Here is a 21,842-nt window from a genome sequence, read left to right on the forward strand (position 1 = left end):
AAAGATGCTTAAATGAATCATGCCGATTAACAACTAATTACCACTTATCACCCGTCCCCCGATGGTCGCCATGACTAACGGCATATCTCCGAAGCAAACACCTTTTTATTTCAAAACGGACATTTTTAAATATTACTTAATGTCTTCGTATAAACACACGGCTATTGCTTTAAACATTAGGACTTGCATAGTGCCGCTGGCTGCGTCGCCGAGGGAGCAAGACTTTTGCGGACATACAGGGATCCTACTCACTCTCTGAAGAGTCCCGTGTATTCGAACAATCCGCTTATTTGTTCCTAATGCTGGACTTATGCTTTTTTAATGAACAACGCTTCGTAACATGTAATGTAACGATATTGATGCTGATTTTATGTATAGTAGGTAGCGAACATCATTTTATGTTTATGGTGAGAAGGGCCGTTCGTTATTCGAAAAGGGTTCGATTGTCGATTAGATTCGGTTCTGGCCACCATTCGACTCGGCCTACAAAAAGAAAATAATAATAATGTTCGCACACCACTACCTCTAAATTGAAGCGAGATATGAATGCGGGCTTCTCCCACACACTGCCGCTATATGCGGAGAAGCCTTCTTCAAAGGTGTCAGAGCATGTCCTGTTGCTGTCAGATATAAATGCGGGCTTCTCCCACACACTGCCACTATATGCGGAGAAGCCTGCTTCAAAGGTGTCGGAGCATGTCCTGTTGCTGTCAGTCGTACGTACGAGAGCAAGAACATGCGGGACATGGCACATGTGCTTCGCAGAAACGTTCTACGTGGATGAACCCTCACGACAGAGGCAACCGTCATGCACTGGAGAACAGCACAAAGCTACGAATGAGTGACGAAAAAAAAAAGACGAAAAACGAACGTTACGACAGCGTTCGGCTGGGAGCGCGGTACCCTCGAGGGGGTTTAAAGGGACACAAAAGGCAAATAAATACTAGGTCGACGTGGGTTGTGTAAATATCATTCCGCAAACCTCACAATTCCTGTTTCGTGCCAAGAAAAGACTTAATTTACCAGAGAATTGCGTCTCAAGGGTCCGGATACCTTTTTCGAAATTCAAATCTCCCGCCACCCAACCGGGGGAGTGGTGACGTTGCATATGCCATCGATCACCAGATCGCCATTGTTTGCCGCCGTCGGTGACTAAAACGGCGTCCGACAACTAAAACGGCGTCCGACAGACGGCGGTAGCGAGCCAAGACAGATAAAGGGGGCTTTAAAGACAGAGCGGTGGATTCGCCGCTACAGCTGCTCTTTGGTCACGCAGCGCAGACTGTTCGGGCATCCCGCGACATCACGTGGAAGTTTAATGCTCTGCTACTTGCAGTTTGCGAAAGTTTCGCGAGCCAGCAAAACCAGCGCAGCACTACGCAATAACCAAACTACTGAAATGCGAAAGCGTGGGCAACGAATGGTTGAGTACTAATGACAAAATTTAACTGACCAGTGCTTTCGACATCGGGGAAGTACTTGGATGTCCAGAGGAAGTCTCTAATCATGTCCTGCATTTACCTCAATTTCTCGATTATTGATGCTCTGCTCGCGATAATATTGACGCGTTAGAGATTCTTGAGCCCTAATCTATCGCGCTCTAGCTTGATTTAATATTTGGCTTGAGTGTCCCTTTAACCTCAAGCGCAGTGCATTCAATGTACTGAAAGCCGGAGAGGTGACGTGTACGCGCAAGTGCGCCAACGTGCATGTATGTGCTGTGACGTCGCTCGTACTGACAGCTGACGTCGAGAATTACTCGAGGCAACATCTGTTATTTGTGTAATCTGTTGCTTCAACGGACAAATTAAAGCTTAGAGAAACAATAAAACACACAAAGCGAGTGTCTGCGTCTTCTTGTTTTACTTCGCACCGCAGCAAGAGATGTATTCCCGTTTCGTCTGCTTGTTCCCACGTAGTGCAGTCGCGCGCGCTGAAAGCGAAACTATGTAATTTTCTACCGTGTTCTAGCGCGCGATCATGCTCTGCGATCCGCTTCCGTCTGCCTCAGTGTTCGCGTAGCACTGACTTATACCGCTACTCAAGTGTCCTCGCACACAGCGCGCAAAATCGTGCGCTGCGCGAAAGGAGACAACGCTCGCGCGCGCGACCGTCAGCGGAAGTACACCACGCAACAATAAAAGCAAGAGGGAAAAAAAGAAGGCGGCGGGGCCCATGACGTATGCGTCACGCGACCCTCCAGCTCCGGTATGAAAGAACGCAGGGAAGGAATTTCGCTTGCGGAGGTTAGACGGGGCAAGTGGAGAGAGTGTCTCTCTTGGCGGTGGGCGATGGCTCTCGCCTCCCCTGAAATCATGGGTTCGCGGCACTGAAATATTTCTATCTCGGCTATTAATGAACCGATTTGCAAAATTCTTGCGGCAGAACGCTCCCTTGAGGGAATTCAAAATATCACGTCAAACAGTGAAAAATCGCTTGCGCTCGCTTCCGCAGTGCGTCACATCGAAAGCTGCTGGCCTAACAACGATAGCGGCTGGTTTCGTGATGGCGATAGCATTTGCAGTGACACAATTTCTAATGTTAAGTTAAATAAAAAACTATGTGCGCGTGTGTACACACGTGCGTGCGATCTCAAGATGGAAAAATCATTGCATCTTTGCACTGCACGTAGCTGCGCGTGGCCTCCGAGATGACAGCGGCGTGCTGCGTAGCGCAGTCTACCGCGACCGCCACGGGGTGTCGCGACGAGCCCATTCCGCCACCGCGACATTCAACTTTTGGCCCCGAGGTTTGCCCTCTTGGCTTCTCGGCTGCATAAAGCTTCCCGCGGGTTAGTGGAGATGAGAAGTGAGAAAGCCGGGTGTCGCTGAGATAACGCCCCTTACAGCCGCAGAACTTTTAAAAAATATATAGCACGAGATTCGCGAGGCGACGCCCTTTATAGCAGCGTTATTCTACTATTAGCTAGGAGATAGTTTCAGGGCCCCTTTAATTAAGAGAAGGCTTTAGCTCGGGAGCCCCCTGACTAAATGGATGGGAATGGAGAAATGGCGTTTCTCGGCAACCACTCCAGCGCCAAATTCGATGAGGTCTGCTGCATTTCAAAGAAAGAAAGTGACTATCTAGTGACAGCTGATAACACATTTTCATTTACGCCGTCAACCTTTTAAATAAATATTGTTCAAGATTGCAAATTTTCAGATAACTAAATTTTCAAGTGTACAGCTCTGTAACTCGTCAATGGAGAACGATATCACGATTTGTAAATTGAATCTAGTAGTAACTGACCTAATATACCTGGCTATTAAATACATTAAATACACCGCTAATATTCGTGTAGGACTTTTGCAAGACTCTTGTAAACATTGTAACAATTTAGTGTTACGAATATAATCAAATTTGCTGCTGTGGTTGCAAGGAGCCCCCGAGCTAAAGCATAAGTGACGCTAATGACGGGCTAGAAAACTAAATTAGCTAAGGAAACCAAATTAAGCTTGCGTTTACGTCACTAATTTATTAAAGCGCCTGCCAAATCAAAGTACGCTCTGCAATTTGACACGCCAGCAACATTTAAAAGTTGTCCCGAGTGGAGTGTTTCGAACAAACCAGCATAGATTCAGTCACCTTTTTTTTTTTTTTTTTTCAACGCGCAAGTTTCTTATTCATGCCGGTCTCCGATGCGCGTCATCAGCTCCTTTCGGTGCGCGGTGCAATTATACATTGATGTCTTTCCACCACGATTACACACATAACGATATGCAACAAAAAGTATTTCGACAGCCACCTTTTCTTCTTTTAGGGGGCTTGTGCGCGGCGGCGACACGACGACATGACAACTACGAGTCCTTGGGCACGTGCTGCGATAGGAGACGATCCTTCGCTTCAAACCTAAACCTGGATCGGCAAGTTCTCGGCGCGGCCGCTAGGTTGCGAGGGTTTCTTGGAGCCGCGAATAAGCCACAACTTCAGTTTGATTGTCTTTTCACGCGTACTTCTCTCGTGCAAACGCCAGCTAGCCCTTCGAGACGATTGGCGCTATACGCCACGTTGCATATATAGCATATGCATCTGCGCCATTTTCCACTAGGCTGCAGACGCGGGAACAAGGTACATGAATAGTCAACCTTTACCACTGTCTTTCACATGCACCGTGCAAACTAGTGTTTCAAGACGCTGTACGCTACACTGCATCAACTTCGGAATAGGCCCAAGTGGTAACACAACAAGTTGCAACGTTTCTTCACCAGAGAACAACCAAAATAAATCCCGCAGAACACATCTCATGATGAACGACGACGTGAACTCTTTCCGTACCGTGCCCATTGAGCATCGTTAGCCCGCTAACGATGGTTTAAGACATTGCTTTCGAGACCTTCCGCGCCGCTCAGACACACTGCGCTATTGGATGTGAAGAACAGTATTTCTGTTTCCTAAGCAGTTCACATTTTCCCCCCAGGTAGTTATTTTTCAACGCACTCCGAATTTTTCACTATCGTCAAAGTAAAAAGCAAGAATGGACGCACGCTATCGATGGTTTGAAACGCCGCATTCGAGACATTCCGCGCCGCTCACAGGCACTCTGCGGCATATGACATGAAGAACTATATTTTTTTCTTTAACGCGATAGCGTTAAAGTGCCCCTCACCAGGTCAAGCCATATTGAGCTACGCGCAGAGCATACAGTGCGAGCTAACGATCGTGTCTGCAAGTATTACATCGCTACGCGCCGCGGAAAGATTCGAAATGTCAAACCGAACGCCGTTTTTCCTTCTCCTCGCGGCCGCCACGCTCCAAGCCGGATGGTGGCATAGGAAGGAAGGAAATCAACTTTATTCGAGGTCCTGCAGGCCACGAGAGCTTTGGGCTCTCATGGAGTGGGCGTCTCCCACGACGGTATGCTCAAGTAAAACTCTTGCTTGGGCTAGTTGCTTCATGCTTGAAGTAGTAGAAAGTTCTGTGCGTGACTTGGCGTGAATAACCTACATACGACAGGCGTGTTACGAAAATAAACTTAGTTGTGAGTGGCGCCGGTCCTGTCGTTTGTTTTCTTCTTCCTGAGTCCTGGTCTTCTGCGCCTTGCCTTTACTACTCCAACCACGGAACCGGGAGGTTGAGTTTCCTGGCGGCGTCGTGGACCTGCTGGACGGCCCAGAGTTGGGGAGCGAGTTCTTCGCTCCGGATTGCTTCCTCAAACTTGCGCACACAGATCACACAAATAACAGATATAGTGCCTTGAATAATTCTCGAAGTCACGTGTCCCCACGAGCGACGTCACACTGTGGACACGGTGGCATTGCGTGTCCACAGTGTGACGTCGCTCGTGGTGACACGTGACTTCGAGAATTATTCAAGGCACTATCTGTTATTTGTGTGATCTGTTGCTCGAATTGACAAACTGAAGTTTAGAGAACTAATAAAACACACAAACGGAACGTCTGCGTGTTCTTTGTTTTACTTCGCACCGAAGCAAGAGAGATCTACTTCCGCTTCGTCTGCTTGTTCCCGCGGCCGTGAAGTCACGTGCACAGGTAAAGAAGCTATGCCATTTTCTACCGCGTTCCAGCAGCGTGATCATGCTCTGCAATCCGCTTGTTCTGCCTCAGTATTCGTGCAGCACTGAATTGTACCGCTAGTCATGCGTACTTCTGCACAGCGCGCAAAAGCATGCGCTGCGCGAAACGAGACATCACAACAGCTCGCGCGCAACGCCGGCAAAAAAAAAATGAAAAAAATGTAGGCGGGGCCCGTGACGTGTGTGTCACGTGATCCTCGAGGTCCGGTATGGGAGAACGCAGGGAAAGAATTTCGCTTGCGGAGGCTGGGCGCGGCGAGGGGAGAGAGTCTCGCTATGCAGTGGAGCGCACCTCCTGAAATCATGGGTTCGCGGCACTGATATATTTCTATCTCGGCTATTAATGAGCAGATATGAAAAATTTTTGCGGCAGAACGCTCCCTAGAGGACACGTAACAACTTCCAGTGTATAACTAAAATTTGCTAAGGGGCCTGGTGAGGGGCCCTTTAAGGTCCCCGTGCCACGGAAGATCCGGCGAAGGCGTCCAGCGTCGGACGTCGTTTCGGCAAAAAGAATTTCGAACCACACATAACCAGGCCCTCCATGTGGCGCAAGGAAGTTACTGAACTAATCGAATTTCTCAAGCGGAAATACGCAGAAAATAGTAAAGTACGACTTACGCGCAACCTACAGACATGATAGCGTCGGATTGCAATTTGAATATGCGAGAAAACATAATCCTGGTATGCGAAAACTCAAACCCCTTTTCCAGCGTTTTTACTATTCATAGACCGGCCACGGCGTCCGCCATTCGTGCGCCACCGCGCGAGAAATCTTGCGACGCCACGGAGCGACGCAGCCGGTTCCTTGCAACACCTCCAGATGGCGCTCGCATCCGCCGCATCAAGGCCATGACGAGGTTGTAATTGAAGAAAAAAAAAGAGCATGAAAGAGAACCAGATAGAAAAGTAGCTGGCGTTGACAAATTTCAACTGCAAGATACTAAAGAAAAAATTCCTAAGCGCCCAGCCACAGGGCTAGGTGAGGTTTTCGTTAGGCTGATTAATGAACTAGGACCAAAAAGTAAGGAAGCTCTGATGAAGCCAGTGAAAAAAAAACTTGAAAGAATTGATGAATACCAAACAGTTGGCAACAAAGTATAACGAATTTAATTTATAAAGGGAAGGGGCAGAAAGATAGAATTCACCCGTATAGACTGTTGACCATTACGTTGGTAATGTACAGGTTAGCAATGCAGGCAATTAAAGCTGCAAGCATGGGCAGAGAATAATTACATTTTTGGGAGAACTTCAGAATGGCTTCAGTATAGGTAGGCGCTTGGATAACTTATTTGTCCTTACTCAGTGTACTGAAATATCACGAGTAGAAAGTGGACTGTTATATGTGGCCTTTTTAGACATTACAGGAGCGTATGACAACGTAGACCGCAACATTTTGTGGGATATTCCGCAAGGGGAAGGCTTGAGTGACGATTGTCTACAGCTTTTTAGAGATTTACCTAGAAAATACAATTTGCGTTGAATGGGAAGGGATGAGGTGCGAGGAGAAAGTTGATATCAATGAAGGACCGACGCGGGGGTGCCCTTTATCTCCACTGCTGTTGATGGTGTACATGGCGAGGATGGAAAGGGTGCTAGAAGGAAGCAATATCGGGTTTAATCTCTCACACAAACAGGCGGGTACAATATTGGAGCAGCGGCTTCTAGGTTTGTTATATGCAGACGACATTGTGCTGCTAGCTAACAAGCAAAGTGATATGCAACGTCTGACTAATATCTGTGGACAGGAAGGAGAGAATTTCGATCTCAAATTGAGCGTCAAAAAATCAGGTGTTATGGTATTAAATGAAAACAGTGATCAGACAGTGTCAATTCAGGGCCAGGAAATACCTCACTTAAAAGAATATATATACCTTGCTATATGGATAAACAAAGACAATAAACCTATGGAAATACAGGAAAAAACAATAACAGTAAAGGGGAAGAGAAATGCAGCCATAAACACAGAGCACTATGTGGATACAATAAGTACAAGGCCCTCCGAGGTATGTGGAAAGGTGTAATGATTCCAGAACTTACATATGGAAATGCGGTTGTTTGCTTGAAATCAGGGGTACAATCAGGGCTCGATGGTAACCAAAGGTCCGTGGGACGCATCGCATTGGGCGCTCCCGGGAAGGCCACAAATGAAACTGTGCAGGGTGATGCGGGCTGGATAAGTTTTGAAGCGAGGGAAGCTCAGTAAAATTGATTGTGAAGAGCGACTGAGGAATATGGAAGAAAGCAGATGGGATGGGAGAGTTCTCAGGTATTTGTACAGGAAAAACATTGATTCACAGTGGAGGAAAAGAAATAAGAGAGAGAACAAGCAAGGACAGGAAAGGCAGGGAGGTGAACCAGGAAGTATGCGGCCTGTCTGGTGAGCAACATAGTAACAAAGAACGTCAAGCATAAAGTCAGAGATGCCGAGATAATATCATAGATGGGAGCAATGGAAAAGAAAAAGACGGCCATGAGTAACTACTTGGGAGGAGAAAACGAAATCAGGAGAGAAACAATTTATAACCCAAAAGGAAGCTCATTACTTTTCGAAGCGAGGTCAGGATGCCTTAGAACAGCCACTCATAAAGCGAGATATAAAGGAGAAGCATGTGTTTGCTGCGGTAAAACTAGGGAAATGATGGAGCATGTTTTATTAAAATGTGAAGATGTCTGCCCAGCAGTCGGTTTAGGTATCTCTGGCTTCCTTGAAGCCCTTGGGTTCAGAGAGAGAGCAGGGGGAAAGTAAACATGTTCGCAGCAAAGACTAGTAAGCGGCAATTGGAAGATTGGAGCAAGTAGGGAAACGACAAACAACAGAGGCGTGAAGAAACAAAGTTCACAATAGGGGTTCAGAAAGTATGGTTATTGGAATTCATCTTGGTTTTTTTTTTCGCTTTACTTTTTGTTTCTTTTTTAACATAGGTAGGATACTTGGCAATATAAAAGCAAGAGCTTGGTGGCACAACCCACCGTCCCGTTCCAAAGGGGACACTCATAGCATCCATCCATCCAGCGGTGCCTTCAATAAAACGGTATACATAAACGTCTCACACATGACAAGTCTCATTGTTGGCAATACGGCATGTCACTACATTGCTTCAATGTTAGTCACATTGACGTCGACCTTTGTTGTGAGGTCTGTTCTGCCGTCCTTTCCCCCCCTTTTTTTTCTTTTGCATGGGAGCTGTGATTCACATATACTTACGGTTACGTGTGTACACGCACCTGCAAAAACAACAGATAAAAGTGCTATGACATCATCGCTTTACAGTACAGCTGCCACACAGTGGCTTTTATAATTTTTTTTTATCCTTTCTGGCACTTCATTTACAATCACAAATCCTGCAAACACCAGATTTCGTAGACAGACTGAACATGGTGCCTTGGTCCTAAGCACACAGCATGTTACCTTGTTGGAACAAGTAACACCACAAGAGGAACGAAGCAAGGACACTGACAGGAACTGTCGCTCTATAAAACGTGTATACTTTACTGCATTTCCATGGTAGTTTCAGAGTACATAAAAATAGTTGAAATCTCTCTTTCATTATGAGTGCTGTGACCAAGACGGAACACACAACATGCGGCAGCTTACAAATACAGCGATTTCAAGAAGAAGGAAAGACAAGGCCCCCCAAGAAAGGAAGACCGAAAATTTGTTCAACATAGGAGACGTGTACAACAAGTTTTCAACTCATGCGATCACTTGCCGAGAAAACAAATGTAAAAACAAAATTTGTTGATATGGCAAGAAGGATGGCAAGGAGTACTATAGAACTACCAGCTAAAAATGTCCCATTGCTCAAGTCACATAACGTGGCCGGAGGGTGAAGCAGTCCGACTTTATTTAAAACTACTACACCCAGCACCACCTTCCTCAGCCATAAATATTGCTGAAGCTCACGCAGTCTCCCACAGGTGACTAAACAACGAAACCTTAGTCTGGAGCTCATGTTTCTACAAGTGGACTTGCCTTTGTCAAAGCAAAGGACTTGCCTTCATCAAGGGATTTCGTCTCAGTTAGGGCAAAGAATTTGTCTTCCTCAAGTTGATCTGCGTTCATGAGGGCGTAGGCAAGACCCCTTATTGGAACACTTGCTAAAGGCTGACTTTTTTTTGACCCACCGGTCAGACAGTTCGAATTATCCATCTTTCGACAAACTGTTTCTTGTATTTAGAAAGTCCAGAAAGTGCACACAGAACATCAGCACACGTTTACCTGCTTTTAAGTTATACAGCTACTCATTAATGCTCATGTGCCGTTGTGACATTGTGTAACTTTTGCACGTATGCAAATGCTTACAGGAGCTTGAATTTTAAACAAAGGTTGGCAGATGCCTCTGCATAAAGCTGGTTCTGTCCCACATAAAGAAGACTAAGTGCATGTCGGGCTGAACATTAATGAGCTGTTCTACCTAAGAGCGGACCACATTGTACACGGCACAGCAGCGAGTGCTTTGGGCAGAAGACGTGTGGACGAAGCTTACAGAATTGTAAGTTGCCTGTTGCACTGAAGACCAAGTCAAAGACTATGGTGAAGACTATATATCTGACGAAGACTACATATCTTCCCGAAACTGAAGACTACAATGGCGACTGCAAAGCAAGCAGCCCCACATCACTGTCCTTGATGAGAGAGGTACGTATTGCTTGAGGCATATCTAGAATAGCCCAGAAGCCTGTGTCAAAGTGATGAACAATTATAGTGGTGACACTTCCTCACAGCATGGCTATATACATAATATAAACAAAAGAAAGCAACACATGTAAAGCATGGCACCTTTACAAACAACAAACTAAGAAAAACTGCTTAGTACTGAAGACAAGCCAACAAACAACTAAACGAAGCACACAGAAGCGTGTGGATGGTTAACTTTACATCACATGACTACAGTATGGCACAACTATGTGCACACAGATGTCACACATATTATGTACAAGAGGCTACCAAAATTCGATGCATGTAGGGCCTGCTTACAGCAAAGCTCCATGTGATATGCAATGGTTCCACGAGAGTCAGTTCATTGTCCAGAAAAGTGTGCTTGATTGTATCGCACGTTGAGTGCACTGAGGTGCCGCATTACTTAATTAACTACGAAGCCTATACAAGAAATGACTGGTTGACTTTTTTTCTGCGGCTTCAGCTGGAATTACCTGCAGCCTCTTTAAAGAAGCTGCAACAATCTCTGTGCCTAGACGTCATGAAAGATGCATTCTGGGACTTTCGGAGAGCACGTGCAGGCAAGGTCAATATTACTGAGTTCAGGCATTTTGATACCATCATTTCATAGAAAAGCACCACAGGTCTGTTAATGCACAAATCCACAACACAAAAAAAAAACACCTACAACGTGAGTAAGAACTTGAAAAAGAAACTGCTAGAACATAATGCTCAGATTATCTCCTAACAAAGCCAACAACGAAATATGAGAAATCAATTTTTTAACACACAAAAAGCAATATAGAGGGTTCCAACATTCCCAAGTTTGTAAAACTTCAGAAAATTGATCTGCACATTACTTGTATTTAGTGTGATGCAGAACACATAACTATGAACAGAAGCACAGTAAGCATTAAACACATGAACTTGAGGACGTGGAACAAAGGACCAGGGTCAAAGACGTGACAAAGGCAACACGAAAAACAATACAAAGGCACAATACCTGTAGGGGAACAAGCATCACACACACTTTCGCGCGAAAATTACTGGACTAAACCAAGTTATTTTGTCAAGAAAGCTATTGCCTACTTGAGATACTAAAAACAGCAAAAAGCTATTTTAAGAAATGCTATGGTAGACTAGACAGTGAGAGTTTGGATTCCTCTGCAATGTTTTAACATAACACAGGAAGTTTGCCACAAGCATGCACACTGGATGTTACCTCAACTTTCTATGCAAAATGAGAAAGTTTAACGTTGCTTTGTTTCCAGTGTTGCAACTCGACAAACAATTCACAGGAGTTCTGACTGAAATTGCCACGACATGCAATATGACTTGAAGGTACATCATAAAAAAAGAGTTGAACATGCAAATGGCAACTTAGGTTCACTTGATTCCAAGCAAGATATTGTGGAGACGGTGATCAAATCGTAACGTTGAGGCTCATTAATTGCAGCGAAACCTAAACTTAAACTAGCGGGCAAGATATCAAGGCCTACTGAAAAACTCTTAGTCAGGCGCCAACATCAGATCTAACAAGACAGTCTAATTTTAAAGAGAGAAATAACTTGAGCTAGACTTTAGAGTTTTTTTTATGTCCCTTTTGCACACTGAGTGAAAAGACGGCTATACATGTATACCTTCCAAGTAATGGCCTGACCACAACTGCAAGGTCATGGGTGCACAAATGAACAACCTACATGGCCTAGGCAGCCATCAGGCAAATACATATTAAGTCTTTTGCTTTGCCTCAATCTTGATACAGTATGTGCTTTGCTGATTTACTTGCAACAGCACCTTCAACAAAATGGAGCACCGTGTAATGGTGGCTGCTTACTGCAATGACGGCGCTGCACCTTGGAGCCAGGTGACCTTACTTCAACTGTGCTAAACCTTCCATTACAGTGCCAGTGTTGACAAATCTTGAAACAAAGCTTGAAACAAATCTGAATAGACAACGTTAAATGGTCTAATTTCTGCGAGGGTCTAACTTTCATGCTTTTCATAGTTTTCCTAAAGTTTGAAAATAGTCATTGACCCTCTAAACAACATTGCCCTTTTGCATACAGTGCTTTCATTTCGCAAATTTCAGTGCCTGAGAGTTCAGTCAATAGTGCTTAGGATAGGATTAAAAAATGTGAAACATTCAGGATGCGAATAAAAAGCACTTTATGGTATGCAACTGACATGACTCGCAAACTGACATCACGGATGTTAACATGCCAAGTCGGCATTAGTAACAAGCCCTACAACTAACCACACTTTTACCACAAATAAGCATTTCTCAGCAGCGTAGTTCGTAGCAAGCAAGCCAGTCACGAGTGTTGTTTATCAGAGGTTAACTGAACTAATTGCCCTTAGCCCTGCAACGGTGCAATGTGTACAATTTCACCCAATTCTCACTGAAAGTATGTACTGCAGTTCTGCACGAAAAATTTTTGGGCTGAAGTGGAGAAGCTATGGCTTGTGAATGACATAAAGCTCTTCTAAGGTCTACCTGCAGCTTGCAGCTAGCAACTCAGACAAACTGTTGCTCTTCGACCTGGCCTGAATACACGCAATGTTGCGCTACCTTTTTTGCTGAACTATGTCGTTGTCACAATCTCATGCACGTGTCATTCTCAGAAACTAGACCACCGCATTTTAGTAAGGGGGTAGGGAGTTAGTTAATTAGTTAGTTAATGTATGCAGACCTCCTGTCCGTGCTTTGCTGCAGCTCTAGGACTACATGAAGAGCTCATTGGTGTTCTTTGAATGTGCCTGCCTGGACTTTCAGCGTTAGACCCTTTCACAAAACCTTAAAGGCCAAATGCCTATTGCCGTTTTTTTCTTTCATTTCAGTTGATACTTCAAAATACATGGCATCGTCAATACAACTCCACGAAGGAGGAGTCTCATTCAAGAAATAGGCCAATTTATGAGGTCTAATTGCATTTGAAGATTTATGCCTGTATTATTGTTTAACCTTCACATTGAACTGGCTAGCCACATCCTTTGCGATCAGTTAAGTCTGTTCTAAAACCACTGCCGCTGTCACTACAATATGCCAGAAACCATCTAGCACGGTGCTAGATTCGTTGCCAAATGTTACCAGATGAAGAAAACGTTAGAAAAGTGTATTAATACGGAAGAACAACAGACATGCGCTAAACTTCGCACAACTCAAAAATCCAGTGGGACTAGAAAACTACATTTGACTGACTACGCGCAACTCAGGTGCCAACTAAGCCTCCATAGTGAAGATGAAGATGTGAGCCACGGTGTTGGTGCGAGCCATGGGGCTGGGAGAGCCTGTGCATGCCTGGTTTTGAATTGCCCGACCGCCTAGCCATTGACCAATTTGACTGGTGATGTTGAGAAAGCAGAGGCCGTTGCGCTATTGAAAAAATTGCTTTAGTCTTGGTTTCCTATTCCTTGCTCGCTATCTTCTTTTTGTTCTACATGTTTTTTTTTCTCCTTACTAAAGCAGAATGGCATTGTGCCCCTTCTGGTGGCAGTTGCCAGCTAGCTCTTTTTATTTATTACACTCCGCGATTGTTTCATTGTGTACTACGAAACCTCATTATAGAGAGGAAAACACCTTCCTTGTATGGATAACGATGCACAGGTAGGCCGTGATGAAAATAATAACATTTAAGGCGCGTTGCACACATCTTGAAACAATTCTGATTTGACCAGTTCTGCAAACTTGAATATATGTGTAAAGTGCGTTACGAAAATGAACGGGAAGGTACGACGGCTGGGTGTTCGCCCTCGGCATCTTTATGTAGTCACACAGTGAGCTCGCATCTTTCTGCATTTTTCGCACGGCATTAGACCAGGAATATTCCTCAAGTGGCTGGATAGCAGCTTCCCAAGTGCGCTAGGCATGAAATAATTTATGTTCTCGTGTCCGACGTTCCTGCAGTGAGCTCTCGCATGAAGTCCACATTCTGTAAACCTGCGGAAACTTGCCAGTGAATTTAAATTCTTAATCCATTCTGTAGATGCGTGCTTTTCGTGATTTTGAAGCAAGAAACGTGGTGAAGCCAAATGGACGATGACAGGAGTAAGTGGCACCTGAAAGGGTGCCACTTAATCATAATTCAAAATCACAAATTTTGAATTCACCTATTCTAATTGTTAATTTGGTATAGCCACGTGGTTACACTGCTGTTCTGCTGCACTGGCAACTGTCGGCTTCCTATGATGTGTTGCCACTAAAAGTTGTATAGGTCTCCCCAAAGCAAGATCCAAGCAGGGAAAGAGGATCTTAGAACAATTATAACAGAAGCACAATCTGCAAGATTTGGCATTAGGAGATCAAATTAATCAGAGCGCACCCTTCCGTACAAGCTTTTGCGACTTTCTGTTGGGATCACTGAGCAAGACCACACTGGCAGGAAGGTGAAATAACAGACATCATGTGAGGATAGCGCAATGATTCTGTTCCAAATCTGTTCCTTTTCACGCTCTGTCTGTGATACGAACACCACTCTGCCCAATTTTACCCCTAGGTTTGGCCGGTTGTGAAGGAGTACAATTGAGCAAAAGAAATCCGTACTTCCTACCGGCCCAGATTAACAGAAGTCAGCTGGAGAAGCCTCCCCAGGTATCAAGAAACCGTGTTTCAGAGTTGGGAATCTTGTTACTCTTTTGGTCCAAGATCCCTTATTGTGCAAAAGCTTCAAGAAAAATTGGCAGCACATCCGTCCTTTGAGACGATTGGCCAAGTTAATGCGATTAGCATTCTTTCTTACGATCGGTGTGTAATTAGTGATACAATTGCTCGGCGCAGTGCAATCACATGTATTGCTGCATTTGCTCCAATTGAGCGGCACAGGCCTCCACCCTGCCTTCACTGCGTAGCTACGGCGAGCAGCTCAGCACGCTGCTGCCTGCATTTTTTTTTTTACATTCCTGGGTGGCAAGCGCTCTTTTGAGGTGAGGCATAGCATGGCACAGCAAGGCGACGGCACGGCGTGATGCTCCTTGCGACCACGGAGTCTTCTTTGTCATCGTGCTCATGGTGGCGGTTTGCTTGTTTTTGAACTCGCAACTTCTGCTGGATCCATGGAAAAGAAAGCTGCGAGTTTGCAAGCAAGCAAATCACCCCATTTCCGCGACCCGGTCAAACTGTCAATGCGAAGACGGACGGCCCCACCGCCACCAGCATGACGATCGAGAGCTGGACCTGTTCGCACCGTACAGGTGGCGGATCACATTACACCAGGCCTGGTGAGCAGCCTCTCTCTGGCTAAAGCATGCTGCTGCACGCATTCGCACCTGGGTTAAAACCACATACAGCGAAAAGTGCTTGGTGTATCCTAACAATGCCAATTGCATTAACACGAGAATACCTTCCAAATATCTCTCCTCGGTAACGGTTCAAACACCATGACTGCCAGAGGAAAAGCTGCTCATCGTATGCGAATTCGCAGGCGCGTGCCACAGTTATAAAGCGCATGCTTTCTGTCCTTCTCAATTCTTGTTAATTTTTTTCAGTGTTGTGTTTTAACTTACACTCAGACACAAGGATAAACCAATGTTCAGCCTCAACCTTGACCACCAGGTTCGAGGTCAAAGATTCTTGTTACATTATTCTGGTGCTCGGCAAAATAAAAATTTTAAGGTTGTAGCAAGTTTCTTAAGGGCACAAAATATGACATTAACTGCTAAATGCCATTTGGGCAGTGCCAAACGAACATATGAATGGCATTAAGGCCCGATGTCACTTGCAGAGTAGTGCAGTCTTATAACTCACTTGGCTGTCGATTACACGCTCGCACTCCTAGTGGTAACAGTTATGCCTGCACATGCAAATTTTTGAAATGAACTAAGTCTACACAAAACATGCCTACTGATGTATTGAGTGACGTATGTTCAACTTTCGCACTCTAAATCATGTTTGAAGTTATTACGATCAGCAAACAAACTTACTGCATTTACTAGTCAACATCATTGTGACATCTGATGCCATTAAAGAAGCGTATTTAGCGGTAAACTTTCAATGTAATGGCATTTAGAAACTTGGTATTCTGGGCACATAACTGCATTAGACTTGCCCGTGTTGCACGAGTGTTAGACCCTTGCAACCTTCCCTGAATTATTCTTTCCTTTATATTTTTTAAAATTTAGAATGTCAGCTAGCATCAGCAATACTTGGGACGCCACTGAAAATGAGCTGCAGGTTAGATGGCTTACACGATCGCCTCAACAACGGTGCAGCTTGAAGTCCCAGCTCCAGCCAGAAACTACTGCCAGCTCACTTGATCCATTGATTCCCTCCGTATGACATCACGTACTACTTGCAGAAAGCAAACTTGGAAAGCATTTTGTACAGAATGGGCAAGGCTGCACCACCAGACAGCCACTGCAGGTCTCTGCTGACCAGCTGCGTGTTCTTCTTGACCCATTGTTTTGCTCGTTGACTCAACGATTTAAAAAAAAAAAATGCGACGTACCGAAATCGGCAATTCCTCTCCCTTCTGCTTGTGGAAGCACACGAGAAGACTATGAAGAGAATTTCTTTTTTCTTCAAAATGAAGCACAAGAGAGGAGCATAAACCTACAGTGAATTTCCTTCTGCCTCGTCTAAAGTCAACCCTGGGTCACCAGCGACCAGCTGAGTTAAATAAAATCGAGGAAAGCAAAACAAGAACAGAAAGATGATGGGGAACTACTAAAGCATTACCTCAGTGCTAACGTAAACGAATGTGGTGGCCGCTCCCTCATCTGGCTTTTCCTTTTGCCTCAGCAAAACAAAATCATTTCCTAAGCTAACTCCAATGTCCAAGACGGGACAAAAACAAGCGTACTGTTCGATGCCTGCTCCTAGGCCGAGGTTCTCAAACTCCGGTCAGGTTACTGGGGCTATGTAACTGCCTGCAGCTTCTATCGACCGCACTGTCATGCATCTAGGAAATAGCTGACAGGATTGCCCGAGAGTTGGCAGCTCAGGGGGAAGAGAGTTTGTGCCCATGGAGAGCCTCGAGGGCCGCATGGAAAGATTCCACGAGTAGTACGCAGACTAATGACTACATGTTCCACACCTCAATCTCGTCTTCTCATCCTTGGACTGAAGCTACCATGAGCAACCTCCACTGGCACACTCAAACCTCCTTATGATCAAGTCACATCTGAAGCAGAAGTACCTTCATTATATGCGATATTCGTTATAAGCATATGTTCTTTACATGCTGATACCGGCGAGAAACGTTTCAGAGTTGCTTCATTACCCAACAGAGGTCCTTTCACGCTTTTTCAAAAAGCGAACCACCTCTGCCGGCAATCATCGATAACGGAAACAAGAGAAAAAGAACCTGCCGTTATAAACTTGCCCTAGATCCTCCACAGTAACACCTAGAATGCTGCAGAGCCTCATGTACCAGCCATGACGTCAACAGTTGGGTCTGGCCAGTACGAACTCCATCCGCTTTCCCTGCACGGCGTCAACGACTTGCACGCTCGACTCGACCCGGAATGCGCGGTGCACGCCACACGAAACGTCCAGAACTGTGCTACCAGGGCGTCGACCCATCTTTCCAGGTCTTGTCCCACGAGCGATGCATCCTCGTCTGCCTGCAACTGCAGGGTGCGGCGCGTCTCGGCCGAGTAGCCCAAGTGCTCCTCTACGCGAGACAGATCGTGCCCGATGTAAGGACCCCGAGGCCCCCCGTTGGCTTGTGATGCGATTGTCATAGAGACCAGCTTCTTGCCATCGCGATACGCGACCGGAGAGACAAGGAAATGCATCTGAGCCACGAGGGACCAGTGGTGGAACAGCATCACGGTCCAGGCGCCAGGACGAAGGGGCTTCCGGAACTCAGGGCGGTGGAACAGCGTCTGCAGCCCCGGCTCAACTTGGACTTCGTATGATCCAGCGACCACCTGGGTTAAATGCAATGAAAGTAAGCAAAAAGGTAAGTATTATAAAGTATGCTGACACGAAAATTGCCATCCACTTGACTGTAGCAGGAAGATACACAGGAAACCCAACCACAAAGCTTTCCGTTGGGTTTTCGTATCAATACTCTCATTCTTTCTTTTCGCTAGCTTTCCCACAATGCCAATGGTTTTTCTCGGTGCAAGGAGCGTGTGCGCGTGTAATTGAGGAACGCATACTAAGCCCCGTTGACGGACCTATCATTTAGTAAAGCAATGAAGGGGGCTAGTTGGTGAACGTTCATGGTTATATTGCGCTCAGTTTTACAAACACGATATTAAGGAAGGACAGGACGTGGACGGACGAAGCGCTTCGTCCGTCCACGTCCTGTCCTTCCTTAATATCGTGTTTGTAAAACTGAGCGCAATATAACCATGAACGTTCACCAACTAGCCCCCTTCATTGCGCTTCGTCCGTCCATGTCCTGCCCTTCCTTAATATTGTGTTTGTAAAACTGAGCGCAATATAACCATGGACCTATCATATACGAGACGTGCGTGGCGGGCGAAACAAGGGCTCACATCACCACAAAAGCGCCAGAAATAACTCTGAATAGCTACCAGTATGCTTACAAGGCGTCTAGGTTCCCGTAGTGTGATCGGAGACGACGCGTGTGCACCTGTGTAATTAAACGCACACCATGTCCCATGACGATGGCCCCTGTCCATTCTTGGTATGCTTCACTGCATAACAAGGCTGTATTGCGGCGAAGCTGATCAGTCAAGTTCGAATTATTTGGCGAAGGACAACTTTGCGATCGAAGTAATGAAAGTTTGGGCCCTTAGAAATGTACGGGCGCCGGTCGGGACCTTAGGTCTGGATCGAGTTAACGGAAAAATCTAATTAACCGGAGTCAAATTAACCGGTCTGCTGTGCTAGCAGAGGCTGGAAATGCGAATACACTGAAACCTCGTTAAACCATATTTGGCCGGAGCTCGGAAAAAGTACGTACTAAACGGTAGCACTGCTTAACTGAAATGGCATGAGATTAGCCACTTATCTGTCAAAAACAGAACTCGAAGAGAGTGCGATGAAAGGGGGAAAAAAATGCAGTATTTATTCACTTCGCGCGACAAAAGTGTTATCTTCATTTGATGGCACGGCGGCCTAGCAGTGATGACAGCGGCCACATACTTACGGAGGCTGCGAGCCAGTTTTTAAGCCAGCCCCCTCTTCTCGGCAAGCGCTCGCATGGCAGATTCCTCATTGGCGTTGCATGTTCTCTGTGCACACGGGCGGTAGCGCTGCAGAAGCCGCGAGGCGCCTTTTTCTTTCCGGGGTGCTGTTCTAGTCACGACGATTGTATTCATGAGGCTGACGTAATGCACAGCTTCTGCCACTATCGGGTTTTAATCACCCGTGCTGTCGCTTTCTGTGTCGTCCTCATCACTGTCGCTAGCTGACACTTCAGCTACAACAGAGGCAAGGATGGCGAAAAGTTGAACCTCGTAGCCGACATCTCTTCGTGGTTGCAGCAGCGCTGCCGAGAAACTTCTTTGCACTCCAAATACCCCACACCGTAGTCAACGTTAGACCCCTGTCACATGCCAGTGCCGACGTTTTCGTGCCACATTCGGTAAACACAACATGCATGTGTATCAAACACAACATGTATGCGTATGTATCGGTAAACACTACGTGTTTACCGATACATACGCAATAAGCTGGTACGGTTTATGCGGATACAAAACACATTATGTTCAATGGCTACTGAGTTGGGGATTTGACTTTACTACTTTTAAAACAAAACTACTGTTTAAGTGGGTACAGTTTACGAGGTTTTACTGCCCAGGCTGCATTGTGAGGCTGCAGAGATATTCGGCTTTTTCTCAGATACCACGGCCCACAAAATTTTGCGGTAGACTGTACATAGCTAGCGAAAATGTTAGTGAGTATGAGTGATTATCGGCTTGTGCTGCCAACCTATCTGAAAATAAAAGTGCACTTCAATCACCTTGGCCGGATCCACCCAGACAATGGTGACCGCAACCGCTTGGCCAGCACCCCACGAATGGAGGACACCAGGCGACGAGTCAGGTCCTAGAATCCGTGCAAAGTCTCGGACCAACTGCTCTTTCGGGTCGTACTCCGAGCCCACGGAGATAAATCGAAGCCGAGCCAGGGCCGGAGCTGCGGCCGTTTCCTGATTGCCCGGCTGCCACCGCTCCAGTGGTGCCAAGTGCGCCTCAAAGGAATCACCACCAGTTGTGTACGACACCAGCAAGCCCTGTTAGGTGTGGCAAAAGATAAAATTATGTTCCAGTGTTATCAGAAGCAGCATATCTTATGTCAACTGCAGGGTGAAGGCCTCTCCCATCAATTTCCAATTATCCATGTCTTCCACCAGTTGGCCCCGTTTTATGCCTGCAAGGTTACGAGATCGAATCCTGGCCACGGTGGTTGTATTTCGATGGGGGCGAAATGCAAAATAACCCTTGTACTTAGACTTAGGTGCACGTTAAAGAACTTCAGGTGGTCCCAACTTCCAGAGTCCCCCACCATGACGGGCCTCAGATCGTGGTTTTGGCATGTGAAACCCAATCATTCTTTATGCCTGCAAATTTCCTAATTTCCTCACACCACCTGGTTCTCTGCTGTCCTCAATTGCACTTCCCTTCCCTTGGCACCCATTTTGTACCTCTAATAGACCACTGGTTATCTGCCCAGTGCATAGCGTAGTCTGCCCAGTTCCATTTTTTCCGAATGGCAAATAGAATATTGGCTACCCCTTTCGCTCTCTTATCCACACCGCTGTCTTCCTACCTCTTAAAGGGAAACTAAAGGCAAACATTAAGTCGAACTAGATTGAAAGATTAGGCTTCTGTAAAAACAAATTCTTCATTCGCAATGAAAACAGAGCTTTTGTAAGCGAGAAAATGATGTAAATAGAAAACTGAAGTGGTGCCATCTGTTGTCGACTGCGGTACCTCATATGTATGGCGTCAGCACCTCTTGATGCGCAGAGAGTGGCCGCAACCCACCGCTGCGAGTGGCATCGCTTTTCTCTGCTCACAACCGCCGAGGTGGCAACGGGTGGCAACTGACCGTCCTGCCAGCTCCGACCGTGAAGGCTCAAGTGACCGTAACCAATAACCTAAGCCTAAGCAGGGCCACAGAGTGACTCACGCAAGCTGAATACCTGCACCCACCAAGCACTACGCTTCGTATATAGAGATGAACAAAACAGTCTGCCAAAGACATTACAATAGCATGGAGGGCGGTCACGTGGAGACCGCATCAAGTCCTCCGCTTTGGTGCGGACGGTTCAAATTTAGGAGTAGCAGTGGGACCTCCGACGGCAATCTTCTACACAAGAAATTTATATATTGACATACAGAAAACGATGATAGACTTCTAGACGAATACTCTGATGATCTAGCTCAACTTAATATTTTGCTTTAGTGTCGCTTTAATGCTACGCCCATCACTTTTCGTTGTGCCACACATAATGACCCTTGTTCATTATTCTTTCTGAAAAATAGTTTTCTATTTTGTTTAGGAGCTTTAGTATTATCTCTACATTAGTTTTCTGCTTGGGACACATAGAAAGCGGGCGTGCTAGAATCGGGCAAATACTGCCAAACAAATTAGCGGTGTGCTTTGGCACTTTTTCTGCATCTTATTTCATTCGACCTGTCGAATAACTTGATCGATATTGCTGGTCCCGCCAAGGCCCAATTAACGGAAGTCGACTGTATATGCAACATTCCACCGTTTCACAA

The 21,842-nt window shown here is 45.8% G+C and overlaps 1 protein-coding gene across 3 annotated transcripts in view; it reads right to left on the reverse strand.

Moving 5' to 3' along the window:
• Positions 1–9,000: 9,000 nt before the first annotated feature.
• The window catches only part of oxt (Xylosyltransferase oxt), a 43,376-nt gene continuing 30,534 nt past the window's right edge, over positions 9,001–21,842 (reverse strand). For all 3 annotated transcript variants that reach the window (XM_075702118.1, XM_075702119.1, XM_075702117.1), the window contains 2 exons: positions 20,075–20,347; positions 9,001–18,065 (listed from right to left, as the gene is read on the reverse strand). In XM_075702118.1, coding sequence (XP_075558233.1) covers positions 17,556–18,065; positions 20,075–20,347 — 783 coding nt within the window. In that variant the 3' untranslated portion in view covers positions 9,001–17,555. The remainder of the gene's footprint in view (positions 18,066–20,074; positions 20,348–21,842) is intronic.

This window comes from Dermacentor variabilis, chromosome 8, assembly GCF_050947875.1.
Source record: "Dermacentor variabilis isolate Ectoservices chromosome 8, ASM5094787v1, whole genome shotgun sequence".
In the NCBI taxonomy this organism is placed as follows: domain Eukaryota; kingdom Metazoa; phylum Arthropoda; class Arachnida; order Ixodida; family Ixodidae; genus Dermacentor; species Dermacentor variabilis.